The sequence below is a fragment of the Mesoplodon bidens genome (genome assembly GCF_964165515.1).
Source record: "Mesoplodon bidens genome assembly, chromosome: 10".
NCBI classification, from domain to species: Eukaryota; Metazoa; Chordata; class Mammalia; order Artiodactyla; family Ziphiidae; genus Mesoplodon; species Mesoplodon bidens.
Genome location: NC_138172.1, coordinates 62,320,004 through 62,340,925, shown reverse-complemented (window position 1 = coordinate 62,340,925; position 20,922 = coordinate 62,320,004). Strand labels below are relative to the sequence as shown.

Here is a 20,922-nt window from a genome sequence, read left to right as displayed (position 1 = left end):
CTGGCTGTGATAAGCCAAGCCTGACTCAGACCAGAACCACTGCCCAGCTGGGCACAGCGCAAGTGGCCAATCCCCAGAATTGTGAGCTAAATAGTTCACGTTTGAACTGTTGTTGTTTGCTGTTACAAAGCAGAAGCTAGCTGATACACTCAAGGACAGACATGACTGCTGGATAACATAATGAAAGAAATGGCTGGGTTTTGTGAAGTTGTCCAGTAAGGACAGGCCTCCTAGGCACAAGAATAGAAATGCAGTCAAAGAGATTGACTCAGATCTGGTAATTGTCAAAGTCATTGTGGAAGAGGTACTAACTGGATGAGCAAAGTGAGAATAACAGTGAACGTTTCTCTGTAGAGTTGATTAAGGGTCTCTACTGAGCAGAAAGGCAAGTGAAGTTAAATCAGAAAGTGCTCACAGGCTGAAACCTAGGGAAGCAAGAAACTCACTAACAGCTCACAATGAGATGCATAGACAGGCAGATATGTGGTCAAAGAGAGATATTTCAGAACTCAAGATCTGGGGGTTAGAGCAGTTCTAATACATGATGAAATATGCACAGGTCGGATGAGTGGATAGATAATTAGAGACCTATAGGTAGATACTTGTCCATTTCATCTAAGTTGTCAAATTTCTTGGCATAAAGTTGTACAGAAAATTCTCTTTTCCTTTTAACATCTGTGGGTTCTGTAGTTATAACCTCTCTTCCATGTGTCATACCAGTGATTTGCAGTTTTTTGCCTTGATCAGTCTAGCCTGATAGTTGTAAACTTTGTTGACCTTTTCAAAAAACCAACTTTAATATATACACACGACTATATATGAAACAGATAAACAACAAGGACCTACTGTATAGCACAGGGACCTATATTCAATATCTTGTAATAACCTATACTGGGAAAGAATCTGAAAAAGAATACACATGTATATATAACTGAATCAATTTGCTGTACACCTGAAACTAACACAACATTGTAGATTAATTATACTTCAATTAAAAAATAATTTTAGGGCTTCCCTGGTGGCGCAGTGGTTGAGAGTCTGCCTGCCGATGCAGGGGATGCGGGTTCGTGCCCCGGTCCAGGAAGATCCCACATGCCGCGGAGCGGCTGGGCCCGTGAGCCATGGCCGCTGAGCCTGTGCGTCCGGAGCCTGTGCTCCGCAACGGGAGAGGCCACAAGCGTACCGCAAAAAAAAAAAAAATAATAATAATAATAATAATAATTTTAAAAAACCAACCTTGGGGGCTTCCCTGGTGGCGCAGTGGTTGAGAATCTGCCTGCTAATGCAGGGGACACGGGTTCGAGCCCTGGTCTGGGAAGATCCCACATGCCACGGAACAACTGGGCCTGTGAGCCACAGCTACTGAGCCTGCACATCTGGAGCCTCTGCTCCAGCAACAAAAGAGGCCTCGATAGTGAGAGGCCCGCGCACCGCGATGAAGAGTGCCCGCTTGCCACAACTAGAGAAAGCCCTCGCACAGAAGTGAAGAACCAACATAGCCAAAAATAAAATAAATAAACAAATGTGGGTTTAAAAAAAAAAAAATTAAAAAAAAAAAAAAAAAAACCAACCTTGGCTTTGTTAATTTTCTCTATTGTATGTCTTTTCTCTATTTCATCAATGTCTACTCTTATTTTTATTATCTCCTTCCTTCTGCTTATTTTGCATTTACTTTTCCTTTTTTATCCCCTAGCTTCTTAAAGTTGAAAGTTTGTTCGATTTTAGACCTTTCTTTTTAATATAAGCAGTTAAAGCTATATGTTTTCCTCTGAGTTCTGCTTTGGCTGCAACCCACAATTTTGAGATACTATGTTTTCATTATCGTTCAGTTCAAAATATTTTCTAATTTTCCTTATGGTTTCTTTTTTGATGCATGAATTTTCTGAAGCATGTTATTTAATTTCCAAATATGTGAGGTTTTCCTGGAGATATTATTGTTATTGATTCCTAGTTTGATTATGTTATGATCAGAGTATGATCATACTCTATATGATTTCAACCCTTTCAAATTTAAATTAATTTTATTGTGAATTGATTTATGGCCTAGAATATAGTCTGTCTTTGGGAATGAGTCAAGTGGGTATGGCATTCTATAAATATCAATTAGGTCAAGATAGTTGATAGGGTTATTAAGATCACTTATATTTTTACTGTTTTTCTATACGGATATTCTACCAATTACTGAGAGAAGGATGTTAAAATCATCAACTATGACTCCAAAATTGTCTATTTCTCGCTTTAATTTTGACAGTGTTTACTCCATGCATTTTAAGGCTCTGTACATACACATTTATAATTATATTTTCCTGAACAGTCTTTTTATCATTATGGAACGTCCCTCTTTATCTCTGTTAATACTATTTGCCTATTTATTATTGAAGAGGTATAAAAATCTATTCAAAAATAAATACAAATGTCAGGAAATATTTTCAACTCACTTTAAAAAGTGCCTGAATCTGCGTATTTTTGAAGTAAACACAGGATGTTAACTAAGGCACAACTGTGAGTATGTCTGAAATAAAAAATGAAAAGAATCTGTCTCCCTTTAAGTAAAAGAAGGATACAGGAATATCTAGAAAGTTAGAATCCATGAGAATTGAGAATTAAACTGACTTTAGAAAACATCAAATATATTCATTCCTTCAGCAAACATTTACTGAGCTTTATTTTGTACCAGACACTGAGCTAAGAACCAGGGATTCAGACTACCTACAAGGTGCAATCTTGTAGGAGAGACGAATAAAAAAACTCAATTATTATCATTATTATGAGGAGAGAGCTAAGAAAGTTCCCTGGTGATGACCTATGAACTGGGTTTTGGTGGGTATTTTTTGTGGTACGTGGGCCTCTCACTGCTGTGGCCTCTCCCGTTGAGGAGCACAGGCTCCGGACACGCAGGCTCAGTGGCCATGGCTCACGGGCCCAGCCACTCCACGGCATGTGGGATCTTCCCGGACTGGGACACGAACCCGTGTCCCCTGCATCGGCAGGTGGACTCTCAACCACTGCACCACCAGGGAAGCCCTGAACTGGGTTTTGAAGGAAGAACAAGAGTTAGCCTTTCGTGCCTGAGTATTTCCTCTTTAGTCAGGGGTGAGTGGCCAAAGAAAGAAAAGGAAGACAAAGAAGGGCTTTCTTAGCTGGAAATAACGTGGTCAAAAACAATAATCCAAAAAGTCATGGTCTGCTTGGAGAATAACCATCACCAGGACATCAGCATAGGGATCCCTCTGATGTCACATTAAGGTCAAACTTTACCACCTGGAAGAAAGTGGAAAGCCACTGAAGGATTTTAAGTAGGGAAAGAATATGGCTTACCCAACCCTTTCTCCCTGCCTACCTCTACCACAGAAGCCAGGAAAAATGAAAGCTCATATCCCAAGCTTCCTTTGCAGTGAGAGACGGCTTTGTGACACAGTTCTGACCAGTGAAGTGCAAGGAGAAATCTAACTGGAAAGCCCTCCATCTGGCAAAGATTATGATTTCCTGATGAATATCTTTCCTTGACTGGCTCTCCCTTTCCCCTCCTTCCTTCCTTGAATTTGGGCACAATGTCTGGAATGGTGCAGCCATCCTGCAACCATGAGGGAAAGGCCAGGATTATCCCAATCACCCCAGCAGTGACACAGTGGGGCTGTTGCAGAAAAGCCTACATCATGTCTAGACTTCTTGCCATGAGAGAACAGAAATCCTTGGTTATTAATAACCCATCTTATGTTGGGATCACTTAAATCTGAATGTCTCCCTAATAAAAGTTTTAAGGCTTAATCTGTATTTTAGAATGATCCTTATCAGATTAGTGTGTATGGATTGGGGGTGGGGAGTCAGGGAGATTTGTCTGGAGGCTTGTTACAGGGACTGAAGCAAGGTACCATTAGGAGAATGGTAAGAAAGGCAGACTCCAGAGGTATGTAAAAGAGGACAGGATGGATAAGGAGGGGTCTGTCATAGCTTCTAGACTACTAGTTTGGGCAACTGCAGAGGTAGGGGTAAGGGTTGTACCACTCTCCACAACAGCGGCAGATGTTCAGTTTAAGAGCTGTGGTGCATCCATGTAAGAAGGAGGGAAAAGGGCTGACTCTGTATCTCGAGGTCAAGAGTGTAGCCTGAATCTGACATAGAGATTTCAGAGTAACCATTCTGTGCGGACGAACTAAAACAGGAAATATGGTGAGATCCTACAAGTAAAGTTTGAATAGGGTGAGCAAAAACAAGGCCCAGCAAATCTACTAAGACAAAACTAGATTAGCGGTTGCTTAGGGTTGGGGTGTGGAGGTGGGAGGTGAATGGGGAGTGACTGTCAACAGGTGTGGGGTTTCTTTGGGGGGTAATGAAAATGTTTTCAATTAAATTGTGTGATGGCTGCACAACGTTGTAAACACACTAAAAATCACTGAATGGTACATTTTTAATGGGTGAACTGTATAGTATGTGAATTATATCTCAATAAAGCTGTTTGAAAAATTATGAGCAAGGGAATGTCAACATCTAAGTAGGAAGAGGGTCCAGTGCAGGAACAGAGGGAGCCGTGGCCAGAGAAAAAAGGTGGGGGGTGGGGGAGAGTTTCAAGAAGGGATCAGTAGCCAACGAAGTCCAATGCAAGATAAGTCGATTAAACCTAAGACGGAAATATGTGATGTAACAATTTAGAACTCAATGTTGAGCTAAGGGTGAGTGGTTTCAAGTCGTAGCAGCAGAAGCCAGATTTTACTAAGTTGAGGAGTAAAGGAGAGGCGAGGAATAGGAGGTGGCAGATTTCAGAGAACTTTTCTTAAGAGAAGAGCTGGTGGTATAGGGAGGTTTACATTGTTTTCAAAAGGACGCACCTATGATGTTTATGTGTTAGAAACAGGGGCCAGGAGAGAGGGAGCATCAGAAGAGAAAGGAGGGGACGACTCACAGAACAGCCCCCAAGAGACAGGAAGACAAGGAATTCATGGCATAAGCATAAAATACCCATAGGGAGGACAGATGAAGTTTTCCTTGGGCTGGGAGGGAAGAATAAGATGCCACTTAGTTTGTAGGGGCAAGAAGTTGTTCTCCGTGAGTTAGGAGACAGAAGTCACTGGCTGAGGGCGAAGGGCTAGGCTTGAGGATTTGAGGAGGAAATAGACATTCAGATTATTATGGGAGAGGGATTTTCTTCAAGGAAGAAGTTTAAAAGCAGAGACACATTTCAAATACTTCTTAAAACTGTAATATATTACATAGCCTTGTACGTAATAAATTGCCTGCAAATTTATTATGCTTTGCATTAGGAGCTGTAATGACCACAGGAGCAGGTTGTCACATACCCCTGGACATATGGTGTCTGCAGTCAAATATAACCCAGTGATGCTTGAGCACTAGACCTGAAACATGCAATGCCCTACAAGAGCACAGCTTCGGCGTGACCAGAAAGGCCCCCAGCCAATCATGGTCCCAGGCCTCTGCAGCTGAGGCCACAACTCTCCACTCTCCGTGACAGAGAAAAAAGAGTGATCAGGCTGTTTGACCGTAGTTACTAGAAAAGAAATCAAAAGTCTTTCCTTCTCTTGAGAGGGCTCACAGCAGGTGCCCTCCTAAGGCACTCAAGTAAAATAATGTTCTGTCAAAGCCTTTGTCAGCTGTCAAGTGGTACACAAAAATTATTTTTTATTATAGCTGGCACCTACTTATATTTCCATCTTGATGTGATCTCAAGACCCCTTTCTTCTAATCATATTGGCGTGTTCTGAGCTCTGAAAGCAGGTGTGTTTCCTTAATCGTTGCCTATTCTTAAACGGTTCTGCTGGCCTGGGGGTTTACTCTGAGCCCCTGTCTGTCTAGCCAGGTACTACTCAGCCTGCATGCTGCAGCAGAAATATCACCTCCTCCTGGAAGGTTTCTCTGATCACCCCAGCCAGAGCAATCATGTCATCAGAAGTATTCCAACCATTCCTTTTCTATACATAATTTGTTACTTTGTGTTTATGCTAATTATATCTTTATTTTTACCTGCCTTCAGTTCCTAGAAGGAATCACGTTTTACATGATGCCTTTTTTTAGCAGGATGCTTTTTTGCACATAGCAGAAACAGGGCCTGTTTACTCTGAAGGAGATTCAGAGATCATCTTAATGTTACCAGTGAAAACAGCAAGTCTGAATCTCAGAGACCCTAAAAGACTAGACCAAGACGGCACAGTTAGTGGCAGAGCTGGAACCCAAAGCCAGGACTTTGAACTCTTATTCCTGTAATCCTTTCATTAAACCAATACTTGTCATAACTGCAATCTCAAAAAGAGTCATTCCTAAACCTTGAGGTTAGACAAAGATTTCAGACTTCTCCGAAAAAGCTTTTGCTTCCACTTTCATCTAGACTGGATTTAAAAGGTTTGGATGCATGAAAAAAAAAGTGGTTTTTTTTTCTTTTTTCTTCTTCTTCTTTTGCTTTTAGCATTCTGCTTCGTTGCCACGTAGCTGAAGTAAGGGTAAATTATATGGCGGTAGTGACTTTGGTGAATGGGGTGAATTTGTCTTTTTCACAAATGTACTGGCTTTACTTGCACAGCTTGGCCTCTGATGCTCCCACCAGATTTGTGATTCATAGTTGGATGTCAGTTCAGTTACTGGAGCAGAAGAAACCAGTAACTATAAAATTTCAGCACTGATATTGGGAGTGACCTGGGAGTCATCATCAAGGCAGGGACTATACCTCAGACCCATTGTTATTCCTATCCTCTAATATCATACCTCATAAAGGATGAAAAAATAAATGTTTGTTTTTAAAATAATTGCGTGAAACAAAATGAAGCCTGTATCATGTGTGGAATTCAACTTTAGACCGATTTAATTAGCATAAACTAACTTAGAGCTAGAATTTACCTCTAGGCAAAGAATTTATTTATAAAGATAACCTAATTGTAAAAGAGAGCTAAATAATAAACTATCAGTTTCTCTAATCCACTGAGTAACCCTTAATGAAAGATGCAAATTCCACAACAAGCTGTGAACTGTGGGTATTCCACTGACCATTTTTCCATGGTTTGGTGCAGGGATTCTCTGGAAACATGATGAGGCCAAGAGGGTCAGTGTGGACCATCCTTTCATCTACGATAACGTGGAAAATCACTGGAAAAACCTAAAGGATTTACCTATTCAGCTTTGTAAGAAATGGCCACTAAAAATTCACTCCACTTAGCCTCTCTCTTTCATTGAGAATTTTGGGCATATGATTCTTTGAGCTGTGAGTGACACAGTTAAACACTACACGGCAGACAAAATGTAGCTGGGGGTTCTTGTCTTACTGAGTCCTTATCTCGCTTGAGTTAACTAGAGTTAACTCTTTTGGTTCCTTTCTCTTAAACAGGAAGTGAAGATATTTACTCAATCCTGATGGACACAAAACACCCTCCTGCCTCTGCTGATATCAAACAAGGCTGCCCTTATTCCACCGAGCTGATGAATAGGGATCATGTACCACTGTTCATGCTGGGTATTCTCCAAGGGCATTATATGTAATTGTCTTCACTCTACTGAAGGGCTCACAAGGTTCTTTCTTGTAATCTAATGGTACCTCAATTACCCATATCACTTTGTGAGATTTCCTTAAAATCAGGACTGTCACTGTCTGATCTTCACCACAGGCATCTAGGGAAACAGTTAAGCATTGTGTGAAGTCACAGCATCAAACATCATTAAGTCCCCAGGAAAAGTATCCTTCTTAGAGACCCGGAATGAACACTTGGTTTCCAGACTGTGTCCCATCTCGATGTGAAATCACTTCTCATCACTATATATATTGTTTATTACTATATATATGGTACAAGTATTTTATTTTCATATACAAAGCACATATTTCTAGCTATCTAACTGGGCCTTTTATCTGTCAGAGAGTTGGAGATTGAGCCCTTGCTGAGTGGATTAATAATTTTACATTCTCATATGCTATTATTAAAATTTAGAGAACTCTTAAGCCAGTAGAGATGAGTTTACAAGTATATGAAAATAAAAAGGGGCTGTTGGTGGTTATGGTTCCCAAACATCTCATAAATCTCTGAATCATTTATTTCTAGCTTCATGAGGAAGAAACTGAGTTGAAGAAAGGTGTTTATTAACCACTTAGTGAGGGGAGAAAAGCTGCAGCCCCTCACAAGAGATACGTGGCTTTTTTTTCCTGCTGCAGAACTTCCCCAAAGCACACTGAGTCCTGATGCCATGGTTTCCCCCCTGGAGAAGTATTTCTCTCCCTACCTGGGAAGAAACATCCTGAAATTTCCTCTCCAACTGGCCTTCCCTGACGTGTGGAAAGCAGAAGCAATATCCTCCGCCAAGTAAAGCAGCGAAGAGCTAACTGAACTTCCTCATGTGTTCCAGGGCTTTCCCAAAGCTCTTTCACATTTCAATATAAGTCCACAGATCCTAAACCCATTTTCCTCATTTGACAGCTATGGAAATACTGAGAGTGAATTATCTACTGACTGAGATTGGGATGAGGAATAGAATACTCGACAGGACTATAACTTGTAGGAAAATCAAAACATTTTCTTTGATACTTATTTTGCAGCAGCTACTGCTAAAAAGCAACAAGAAGAATAGTCATTATGTGACACAAGTTCTAATTTTCTAACACGCTAGGATCCAAACACTTCAGAGGTATTTCTCAAGGAGAAAATCCTGCTAGAAATGGCATTTTGGTAGAAACGGAGAAGGAAAAAAAAATCCCCTCTGTTTTCCGTAGAGGAAAATGTCATATTTGTGGCAAACATGAAACAATGATGAAATATTACATTCTCATGGAACAGTCTCATGATTTTTACTTATAAAATGACATTCTTTGAGTAGTTTAACACAGGAACATGGTATGAAAAGGAACATGGGGGGCCTATCAACAAATGAAGCTAATACTGCATTGAACTTTCTGAGAAAAAAAAATCTAACCAAATACATTTTGTTATAATTAGTGATTTACATTTTTAACACAAACTCCAGGGCAATGTTTTAAAGTCTAGAAAGATAAAATAAGAGTTGGGATTCAGCAAATGTTGAATTCTGAGCAATGTCCTGAGAATGTGCATTTTTCTTTTTGGCCCAATTCTGAGTTGTATTTGCCCAGTTATGAGAACTGGCACTCAGAGAATTTTTCACTCATTTGATAAATACTTATTAAGAGCCCATTATACACCAGGCAGTGGGGATATAGCCCTAAACAAGAGAGACCTGGTCCATGCCGTCAAGATGTTCCCAGCCCAGCAGACAAGGCAAATACGAAGCACACACAGGATGTCAACCTGTACCTGGAATCTTGTGAAATGAGCTATGGCATTAAACAATCACTCCCAGCTCTCCTAACCAAATGCAAGCTCAGGACAAATGCTTAACTGACAGATAACTAAACAAGACGTAGACCTATCTCATTTTTTCCGCCTATACTTTAGCTGAAACACTTGATGACTAATCTAACAACCCATAACAGGATTCTTATTCTGGTTCTATCATTTACATGTACTGGACTGGTGATCTCCTTTTAAAATGAAAATCCTAAATTTTGGTGTTCGCACCCTGACTGTGATTTATTTTTTGTCACCTCTAAATGGGTTATTCTATTAAATTAATCAGGTATTCAAAAAGTGTTGGTTCATAACAGGCACAGCTTATGCTGTTTCACATAACTTTGAATTAATTAATCTAATAAAGACTTTAAGATTTGTGGACAGATCTTCTATTTTTACACATTTTTAATTCAATTTTACAAAATGTAATGATACCTATCCAGTACTGAAGAGCTACTATGAACTAAGTGGGGTTTTGTTAACATGATTACTGGTAAACCCTGCCCTCCCCCTACAGCCCTATAAGGTACTATTGGCCCTATTTTATAGTTGAAGGTCTGAGAAGTTGAGAGAGTTTCCCAGCACCACACAGCTAGTTAGTGTAAAGGCAGCAATGGAACCTCTGATTATCTGACTGGTTATTTTATTCTCTTTACAGTCCTAAATTGAGTTAAGAGTTCTCACCCACTGGGGCTCCATGTAGAATTATTCATTGTGCCGCATTATAACGATGTGATAGGAATGCAGTAAAAGCTTTCAAGCAACCAGAGTCCAATCAAACATCTAGGGTGCAACAAAACATTGGATTAACTAGTGAAATGAAATGTGAAATAACTTCTCAGGTAAATGGCAAGTCAATGGAGCGTTTCTAACTATGAAGTCTTTGCTAAAATGACAAATGGCATCAAGCGTTGCTACCAGCACCCTCCTGGCTGTGTGAAACTCGTGGGAAAAGAGGGACAGTCATCTCGCATTAAGTGGGGGGTTGGCCTGGAAATCCATCAAGAAATGCTGGGTCAGGGAGAGCTTGTGCTTCTCATTTTCGTCTACCTCCAGCGGAACTAGTCCTACAACAATTCCACTGAATTGCTGCGAGGCCAGGTCACCTGTTTATGGAGAGATGGTCCACGTTTTGTTAGTAAAGCCAGATCACTACCACCATCACTCTGCAAAAATCATCAGACATCCCCAGGAAAATATGGAGCTCTTTCTGGGTGAATAGGAATATAAACTTGAAAGTCTAAAGGGAAATGCACATGGATCAAGCTACTCTGCACCAGCTCCCTAAAAGCTCCCAGCTGAGGTTAGATACCCAAGTGAACTGCCGCGGCCAGCTGACTGCACCCAGAAAGCTTCGGGCGACTTACAGATTGTCAAGGAAGCTGAGATCCATCCCGAGGCTCAGTTCCTAAGGTATGACCGCTTTTAAGGGCTGTCTCACCCCTTCCAGCACAGCGGCTCCAGGACACAAGAGATCTGCCAATGCTGTTCACTGGGCACTCATGCTGGGGAGTCACTTAAAAGGAAACACGTCCCTTTCGGCTTGGGGGTAGCATGCTCGCCATTCAACGCCCTACTGGCTTCTGAACACCCATATGATTAATACTGGTACCCAGCAAAGAGAACTTCTTCTGACCTTGAGCGTGCGCGCTAAATAAATTACCTCGGAACGAAAGTGGTGTGATCTCAAAACAGCATCTGGGGAAAAAAAAGAAAAACGAGACTTCAATTAACTCCTTGTTCTTCACCTGCCGAGTCACCGACGACTTACCCAGGGGACAAGGGTCGGGGAGGCGCGTTCCGGACGCCTCTAACGCAGTGGGGACAGCCTGCAGGGAGGGCTGTTTACTAGGCCATCGGTCTCTACGTGATTTCTCCGCGAGAAGTTTCAGGGAAAGTTCTGGGGGAGTTGGGGAGCCCCTAACTCTCCATGCCCCACGCTCCAGCGCCGGCCGGAGGGTGGGGGTGGACGAGGCTGCCGCAGCCAGGACTCCGCTCCAGCCATCCCCAGGGCTTAAGCACACTGACACCAAGCATCTGGGGCGTTCCCCCCCGCCACCTCCCGGCGCTCTGCCTCGCCGCGGTCACCCCAATCCGGCAGACCCGAGGAGGGGGACAGGGACGCTAAACACGGAAACGCACTGGGCTAGGGGAGCGGGCACGGATGGGGTAGAGGCGGCAGCGCGGAAGCCAGAGAGCTGCGCTTCCCTCTCCAAATCGGCTTAAAGGTTCCTCCCAGCCCGAGTAAGCCCGTCGCGGGGTGTCTTACCTCGGCTCCTTGAACGACCCGAAAAGACCGATTTCATCGGATGCCTCCCCTTCTGGAGCCTGCGGTGCCAGCAGCAGAAGAAGATGATGGTGGCGATGGTGCCCAGCAGAAGCAACAAGAGGAAAAGGGCACATTGGATGCTGTAGGGTCTCAGCAAGACGAGGAAAGCGGCGGCAATCATGGTGCGGGGCGAAGCGGGGGCGGCTGCCGGCGGGGCTGGAGGGCGGCGGCACAGGCACCCGCGCGGGGCGCACGCTGAGCTGCGGGCACGGGCGAGCGCGGCTCAGCGCGTCATGCCCGACGCTTGCGGCCCCGCGCCCGGCCCAATGGCTGCGCACTCGCGCCCGCCGCGCTACGCGAGTGAGCCCGGGCTGCGGGGAGCGCTGGCCATGACTCAGCAGACGGCGACCTGGCGGAGCCTTGGCCGCGGGTAGCCCACCCCGCCCTCCCCAGGCGCCCCCGCCCCCACCCGTGCGCAGCCCCCGGGCGTAGCCCCGCCGGAGACGCGGCGGACGGGGAGGGGCAACGCCGCCGGCAACGGGGCCACCCGGGCTCTGCGCATCGTCCCACGGCAACCGCCGGCCTCAGCATCCCCGAAGCCGGGAGCACGTGGGGCGGGGCGGGGACGCGGCGGCCCGCGGGGGGCGGGCGTGGGGCGCCGTGGCGGGGGCTCAACGGATGACATCACGGCCGGGCTGCGGCAGCGCGGGCGCGCGGACATGGCTGCTACAGCTCCGGCGGCGGCCGCGGGCTGCGCCAGGGCCTGAGCGCCCAGCGCCCTCCCGCGGGCCCGCCCGCCGGTCCGCACCGTCCGGGGGGCACGGGCCGGGCGCCCCTCCGTTCCCGGACGCCCGGGCTGCCACCTCTCCAGCCTCCCGTGCCCAGATCGCTGGAAGCCCGGCGACAGGGGGCGCCCCGGAGCCAGGGGGAGACCGCGAGGCGCCGACTGGAGCCTGCAGGCGGTGCTGCCCCCGCCTCCCACCTCCCCGCGCCCCACCCCGAGGCTGGGGCTTCGGAGGATGCAGCTGGGTGAGCTATTGCTTGCGGGGGGTTCCTGCACGCCGAAGCGTGAGCCCCGGGCGGGGCCTTTCCTGGGAATCGGGGTCCCCCGGAACGGGGGGGCCCGTCCCGTCCGTCCCCCCTGAACTGGGCGCGCCGGGTCTGCAGACTTGAACTCTGCCACTCAGCCGAGAAGGGGGCACTTTGCATCCTCTTGTATCCATGTTGACCCTAAAACCTTGCTTCCTTTAGTGCAATTGGAGGGAGAGGCAATTTCAGATTTAGGAACCAGCAGTTGGAGGAAGTTGAAGATTGGCTTGTAAATATTTTGAGGAGAGATTTTGTAGGGCGAGTGAGGAGGTAGTGATCTATCACACTCAAAACGCACACACTCCCTTTCTCCCTCTTGCCCCCTCCCCTTTCTTCGTAATCAGCAAAAGGAATCCTGCAGTTGGAGATTTTCCCGGGGCCGCTGGCGCAGTGCGGACGCGGGAGGCGCGGCTGGGGCGCTGCAGTGGCCTCTGTCCCTGCGGCCGCCGGGCCACCTGGCCCGGACCAGTTGCGACAGTGACCTCAGCCGGCCGGTGCTCTGTCGCCTTCTGCTGCTCCCGAGCCAGTGCTGGCTTTTCCCGTGCGGGGCTGGGTTTTGCTTGTTTTGTTTGCTCGCGTAGAGAAACTGCAATTATAGTGACAAGGTAACCCATTACTGCATTTGTGGAGTTGCTACTATACTACTAGGGTGGACTCTGGAATATTTCGGAGACTGAAGAAATTGTGTCCCAATAAAGTATTTTGTAAAATTCCGGAAAGCAGTTTAAAAATCGATGACAATACTTAATTTTGTTATTTGCTTGTAGAATCTCAAGATCAGTGTGGTTTTCTAACTATACAAAATACACTATTCAGCTCTGCATAAAGGCTTACCATTGATGTTCTTAAGGCCTTTAACGTATTACCACGTGTAAGCATTAAAGGACACTCAAAAAGGCATTGACTAATGCACGTCTTAAATGCCAGATTCATCACCATGGGAAACAATGGATTGAGTTTTCTTATGTACATCTTGTTTCCTACGACAAAATAAGCATTATCTCATTCAGTTTTTCTGGTTTGAAGGTGGACCTTGCTTGCAGATGCTGTATAAAGTGAGAATGGTGAATCAGAGTGCCTGCAGGATGGGCTTACAAGGTCCCTGGCTCTGGGGCTGACAGGTAGCACTGCATTTGTGCAGGTAGCTCAAAGGTTTCCTGATACCACAGCCACTGCAGTGGGAGACCACATTCCCATCCACTGTGCAGGGATTATTGAGGAGAAGCCTGGGAGTCTGCCCTGTGGGGCACAACAGGAAAGGAAGAATTCTGTATGGCATTGCCTCACAGTGGCCTGGTGGAGTAATTTAAAAGAACAACAAAACTGAATTAACCTTTTGCAAACATTGGGAGAAATAACTACTGAGGAAGGTCATCGTTACTTTATACTTCTCGTTGAGGAAAATTTGTGAGTGAGCCGAAATGGCCCTAAATATCCTTGAAACATGCCTAAGACCGCAAATACAGCATAGTAACCAATTTGCCCCAAACTGTGCATTTATAACAACAGAAAGCAACTAAATAGCAGTTATGATTTTGAGTTACGACTTTAGCACAGTCGTTATCACTCTTAGTCTTGCTGCAGCTATTTGTAAGTTTGAAGTGCACACAAGAACATCATTTATCTCTTTTGGCAGGCAAATACTTAACTGCCCTGCAGTAGGATTATAGATATTTCTTTTTAGATGCGTTCATTTCTGTTCTTTGCATCAGTTATCTCAAGGATACTAATAATAAACAAACCAAATTGTTGAAAGAATTTAGTATTTAGGTTCCATTGTTTTCTCTTTGTTTGTTGCTAATTTATCACTCCCTTCTCCAAATAATGGCATGTTATTAATTGCTTCTTTCTGTGTGTTTGTGTGATGCTAATGCGTTGTGGAATTCAATAAATATTAAATCAACCAATCAATCCTTTTTGGAAGTTAATTTAGTAAAATTCATACCTTTTCTTTCTGATAGATTTTCATTAAAAAATGAATAATTAACATTATATCAAATTCACAAATTTAAAGTATGGAGGTAGGGGTGGAGGAGGAAAGTCCATGGCAAAATCTTTTACACCAAAGAATGAAAAAATGAAGATGGAAAAGTATATATAATTTTTTGACTTTTTATGATAGTGAGCTAGCACTGTCACCCAAGAGAAGACAAATGAGTTGGGGAAATTAGTTAAGAGAGTTTGGTATCTGGTATGTAGAAGATGGTCCACCCTGCAGCCCTTTTTCCCTTTAGATGCTCAACCAAATTGAGAACACACACGAGGAACCAAAAGGAAATTAAAATGTTAACCTTATTCAGGGTGAAGTCAGATTGAAGAGCATAGCTTAGGCTCAAAGCCAAAATGGGGCATCTCATTCCTTTTCCACTAACTCTGCACCCCCGTCCAGTCACAGCTAGGAATTACAGTCCTTCCCAACAGTAAAGCAGGAAAGAACCCTACCTGTACTTCTCACCTGAAGACCAGAGGCTAAAAAGAGCCTGACACTCTCCAATCCACGAGGCCTGCAGCACGAGTGAGCAAGAGGCAAGACCGTGTGTGAGGAGGGACCTTTCATATACCAGCCCTGCCCATTGGTGGCCCCAGGCCCTCCCCAAGGCCCCTCATCACTGAGTCATTCTGCTCCCAAAGATAAGAGTAAGGGGCTTTAATAACATGACAGAAACATCTTCTGCAGTACCTCCCTAGAGGTAGGAAGTTATGGCACAAATTCCTGATGTTTGGGTCAGGGAGAAATATAGAAAAGAAGAGAAGGATCCATCTAAGCTGTGTGGCGACCAATTGAGGGAAAGGCAGGGATTGCAGAGGACTCAAGTTTTGGGCTCGGGTGAAGGAAGAGTTGTGAAGGCAGGGGTGACAAACTGAGTTTCAGACCCATTGAGGGGCAGAGGTGTCAGAAGCTCATCCGTGTGAAATTACCCAAGAAAACACGGCTGGAGACTGAGAACCAGAGACAGATGGGAATCACCCACATCAATTATAGTTGAAGTCACAGATGTGGATGAAATGACTATGGAAGAGAAAGTGTAGAAAGAATTCGTTTCAGTTGAGGTCTATCCCGATGGGGCTTTTTCTGTAAACCTACATCGCTGGGAATGCCTCGTAGAGTAACTATGTGGTTTCCTTTACTCATAGAACTACGCGTTAGATCTGTGGGGAAGAACTACAAGACAGAGCTGCCAAGTGAACTGTGAAAAGCCAAACAGTCAAGCTTTTTTATCTTAGGTATTGGCACATCCCAATGATCTCTACTGTTCTAGGGTGTGACAGCTTAGGAGTGAATATGATTTGAACTTAATGCTTTTTTTTTTTTTTGCGGTACGCGGGCCTCTCACTGTCGTGGCCTCTCCTGTTGTGGAGCACAGGCTCCAGACGCGCAGGCTCAACGGCCATGGCTCATGGGCCCAGCCGCTCCGCGGCATGTGGGATCTTCCCGGACTGGGGCACGAACCCGTGTCCCCTGCATCGGCAGGCGGACTCTCAACCACTGTGCCACCAGGGAAGCCCTGAACTTAATGCATTTTTAAAGGGTATCTAAAATTCAGAACCAGGCAGATCCATCTCCTGACCCTAAACATGGTCTTAAAGAAAACTGCTTGAGGAAATTAGATCCCAAAGATTACAGGTGGGGAATTTTGAAGTTTGTCCATATTGGAGATCAAAGAAGCCCAACTAAAACGATTGTGGACGGACTGACATGACAACTGTGGATTGAGCAAAACTTCTTTTTGCAAGGGCTACCTTATCTTGAAGGTTCTGGCTTTGGAGGAACAAAGGTGATTGGCAGTGGAAAAAATCAGAATATGTGAAATTCCTTAAAAATTTATTGACTGAAATAATTTTGCCTATGTTACACATAATTTAATAAAAAGAAAAAAACCTTTACACTTTGTGCAGAAAGTAAAAAAAAAAAAACTGGAATCAGAGCTTTGGAGATATCTTCCCTTTGTGGACTGGAGAAGGAGAGCAGATGACTTGTGGGAAGTGCTTCCAGTTCAGGGGTTCCCAGGACAGATGCACCTCTGGGGTAAGGAGCCTGAGGACTGAGGACCAGTGATGAGGAGCCCTATGCACACCTTCCGGGGAACTGGCTCATCGCAGTGGGAGAGGCTGAACCCAGACGGGAGTGGATTGGAGAGGGATGAGGACATGGGAAAGAGGCAAAAGCGCTGTCTACAGTCTTTGGAGAAATTTAACTCTAGAATGCATGGGTAGAAATGCAAGTAAAGCCTGAGTAAAGGGCAGCACATGGGCTTTTGTCAGGACAGGGGTACAACTTGGGAGATGGAGCCAGCAGTGGGAGAGAAACTGAGAGTTGAGGGGAGAAGATGACCTCTCCAATGTGTTTGTGGTTTAGATACTTGTCCTCATGCTCCCTGGGTCCCCGAGACCAGTTCTTTCTGCTCTCAGACTGCCTTTGACTCTGCAGAATTAAAACTGACCCTGACTGGTTGTGATGGCTCCCTGCCCCTGGGCCCCTCCCCACCAACCCTGGCTACTAATGCTCAGACTAGAAGAAGGATTTTTAGGGAAAGAGAACGAATGCCTTGGAATGTAGCTCTGGCTGTTTGTAAGCGTTTATTACAAACCTCGATAGAAGTTAGTAGATGACCCAACTGGTAATCACACAGAGACATTCCATTGGAATGTTACCCCCTTGAAAAAAAGTTTGGGTAAGAATGGCTCTAGCAATAAATGATTTGAAATAAATCATACTGACTTTGGACTGGCAACCTTCTTGATCCTAAGTGAAGTTTTTTACTCTCAGAAATCAATGGCATGAAAGGAATTGGGAGGAATCTGAGGAAACATGTTGTATGCCTGGTTATTCCCAAATAGTTTTCATGGCAGTCTGAGACCAGGGCCTATGCCAACCATATACATGTTCTTGTATTGAAAGTTCAAGGAGCTACATCATTTGGGAGCACCTACAGCAACTAACATAATCTTGGAGGCAATTTCCAGCCACCAGAATCAGGGGAGCCATCATATAGATGCATCACTATTGTCTTTGTAAATTTTGCATTTTTGAAGGAGAAACAACTGTTATTTGCAATAATATCAAATATTTGCAGCAAATATATCCCAGGAAAGGACTTTATTTTACAATAATAAAAACTTGGAAAATAACTTAAAGGCATCGTTGTAAGAGAAAATATTTCAAATGACATCATCCCAAATTGTTCTTTTAATGTTTTAGAAATTTTAGAGCCTAATTAGTGTTTGTTGTCCTATGGGTGGCAAAATCCATGATAATGCTTGGAGGGAGGGGTTGTTCTTTTTTGTGAACATTACAGACTTCTCAAAAAAGTCTGCTGAGTTTGATAGTTTAAAAACATCAGTATAATTGAATTCATCTACTCTATAATGCTTTGCAGACAGTTTTTGTAAAGTAATCATTTATTATCCACAAGCAAATAGAATTCATTTCCACAGTTTCCACAATGAGTGTGGGCTTAGTCATACAGCAAAATACTGAGTCATTTGGCCAGAAAGTTTACTCAGAGTTGTATGAACTGCCAATGGAAAATCTGAGAGCTGTTCATAAATCAAATTATAAAGCTCTCAGAGTTATAAATCACTGTGCAGCCTTGTTCATTATTATTCAGATAGTGTGAAATATTTCCACCATTTCTAAGAATGGGCAACTTACAAAGCAAGTTTGAAAGCAGAAGTCATTGCCTTCTAGGTCCAAGATAAGAGTTGCCATGTTCATTACAAGCATTTTAACATTCTTAAGGGAAAAAAGTAAGGTAAGAGGTTTATAAGTTACATAGTAAATATGTTATGAGATGAATAAATTCTTGATTAACTGATGTTTATGAATTAAATTCCAGATTGTCTTAATAAAACAACAGCAATATTTAATAGCTAAATTACCTCCATTTCTTACAATAATTTTTTGTAGGACTTTTGCGTTAAATATTTTGTGGTAGTAGCTTTGTATGCTAATGCATCAGCATGCTGATGGCCTGAAAGAATGTCACTAAGAGAACAGAGATAGCAAGCGTATCAAGGAAAATGGGATGAGTAACCGAAAATTAGTAAAAGATGTTTCAAACACACACAGTTCCAGAGAGTATTGAAATTATCCCAGTGTAATGACATCTCATGGATTTAGGAACAGAAAGAAAAATATGTCTTAAAATGTCTTTGTGGTTCCAAAATAGTTTATGGAGTAAGACAGGGAAACAAATAGCAAACTCACTGAATTAGAATACAGTAAAGTTTACATTTCAAAGAAGAAAGCCAAAAACCTAAAGCCTGTTCCTGCTGGTCTTATCTCTGCTGTAGGAGCTTTTAACCTGGAATTCACGAACAGGATTCTAGGGACCTGAAATTATATGTAAAACTGTGAGTCTCTTTAGAGGGACATGGTCCATAGGTTTCACCAGGTTCTTAAGGAATTATTACCAAAAAGAAAAAGAGAATCCTCAAAACCATACAAATCCACACAGATACCAAGGCTTCTGTAGCATCAAATCATTCTCTCATCCATCGGCATCACATCACCTAAGTGCCTCCCCTGAGACTGGGAGAAGGGTCTGGAGCACCATCAGCCTAGGACGAGCCGAGGAAGCACTCAGCTCTAACCTATACAAGTTCAGGGACATTTCCCCAATGCAGGCGAACACCGCCCACCCTACGGCTAAGTGGAGACAGTGTTCTTTGAGTTTCCTTGTCTTCCCGAGACTTTAAACAGATTGGGAGAGGGGCAAGAGAGTTCACTCAGTAACTTTCATTGGGATGTCAGTTTCAGCCCTGAGAAGGGAAGCCTGTATTAACTATCTAGGGCCACTCCACAACCATCTAGATGTTTGAATGCATAAGCCCATTCTGAGCGAAAAACACTGGTCCTAGAATTCAGTCTTCAGCTGAGTCTGCAAGGATCTCCATAGTCTTAAGGCTAAAAGAGAGGCAAGGACTTAGGCTCCCAGAAACTACTCCTGGATATCCTGGTGAATGTAGCGGCCACTCCTCCTACATCCTGCCTAAGCCTCGGCTGTGAGGCTTTTCAACATCCAGCCTTCCCCGGACACCTGGGAGCTGGGGCCCTGGATCCTACCAGGATAACCCTGCCTGTGGTTTGGAAGACGGCCCACCCATCCTAGTGGCTGAGCTCCATCCACCCACTGTCTCTGGCTTCCCACGCTTGCCGTGCCTGTGAACCCCGCCCCCCATATTCCCAGGACACTAGGTCCCCATGTCCTGTCACTGTGATCACATTACAAGGCTGGTTATTTCATCATGGGACTTCCTCACTCCAGGGGGCAAGTTCAGTTTCCAGGGTGTCCTACTCTCTCAGCCTGGTGGTTCTATCTCCTCCAGGTTCCCTGCTGACCCCGTAGGCTGTGAAGGGTTTTGTACAATATTCATGCATTCCACCCAGAGACAGCCTTTGAACCACAATTTCCTGAGTGTCTCAGATCCCTCTGGGTCTATTCTTTGCAGTTGCATTTTGGGGCCATTTGCAGTGAAGCAGGAACCCACCTTGAGTAGACACTGCAGGGTCACAGTTAGTGTCCCCCACGTCCTGGCGGTCTGCCCCAGGTGAGCTGATGGAGTCTGGGTCTAGGTGCCTGGATTAAGGGGCACCAGCACCCCGGGAGTCGGCTGGTATGGTCCCTGTTTACTTCTCCTCACTCACAGGGCACAGGACCATGTCCTGGGTTTCCTCATCAGGGAATGTAATGTTGCTTCAACAGGGTACAAAAGAATATTAGAGCAAGAAATTGGTAGTAATAATATTGTATTGAAATAATATTAGTATCTAATATTGGTAGTAGATGAGGGGGCAAAGCAGTTAAGATGATTGATTGAGTAAATTATCTGAAATATGTGACTCAGCAGATTAATTATGTTAGACCTAAACTTTCAAGACTATTAAAGTACAAAATTAATAGACACATTGGTAAATGGCATACACTTAATTTCATTAATATATGATATTAACATGGCAGATATTTCAAAGAGAAATTAGCTTGTCCTTTCATGTTATAACTGATAAGATAAATTAATATTTGAAAGTTGCATCACTCCTGATTTTTATGCATAGGCATTGATTCCTGCATCAAAATTATTACATTTTGTGAATTTTAAAAATTGGTCTGAAACTTATTAATGTTCTAGAATATGGTTCCTTAAAGCAAAAATCTTAATGATCTCATCTTGCACTCAAATTTCAAGATGGATAGAATGTTCTACATTAATCAAAAAAATGTGAAATGGAAGATGGTTTACATGACTTAACAGTCATCCTAAAATAGAACTTTT

The 20,922-nt window shown here is 44.0% G+C and overlaps 2 protein-coding genes across 7 annotated transcripts in view; one reads left to right on the top strand and one right to left on the bottom strand.

Moving 5' to 3' along the window:
• DST (dystonin) overlaps positions 1 to 11,850 on the bottom strand; it is a 487,209-nt gene extending 475,359 nt beyond the window's left edge. For 2 of the 6 annotated variants that reach the window (XM_081247513.1, XM_081247514.1), the window contains exons 1-2: positions 11,560 to 11,829; positions 10,927 to 10,988 (exon numbers count right to left, since the gene is read on the bottom strand). In XM_081247513.1, the coding sequence (XP_081103639.1) occupies positions 10,927 to 10,988; positions 11,560 to 11,740 (243 nt within the window). In that variant the 5' untranslated portion in view covers positions 11,741 to 11,829. Of the gene's footprint in view, positions 1 to 10,926; positions 10,989 to 11,559 lie in introns of all 6 variants that reach the window. The other 4 variants (XM_081247516.1, XM_081247517.1, XM_081247515.1 and 1 more) reach the window with 4 other exon arrangements.
• A 440-nt stretch (positions 11,851 to 12,290) lies between these two features.
• The window catches only part of BEND6 (BEN domain containing 6), a 51,138-nt gene continuing 42,506 nt past the window's right edge, over positions 12,291 to 20,922 (top strand). The window contains exon 1 of the mRNA XM_081246434.1: positions 12,291 to 12,588. The gene's annotated coding sequence lies outside the window, so the exon portion shown is untranslated. The remainder of the gene's footprint in view (positions 12,589 to 20,922) is intronic.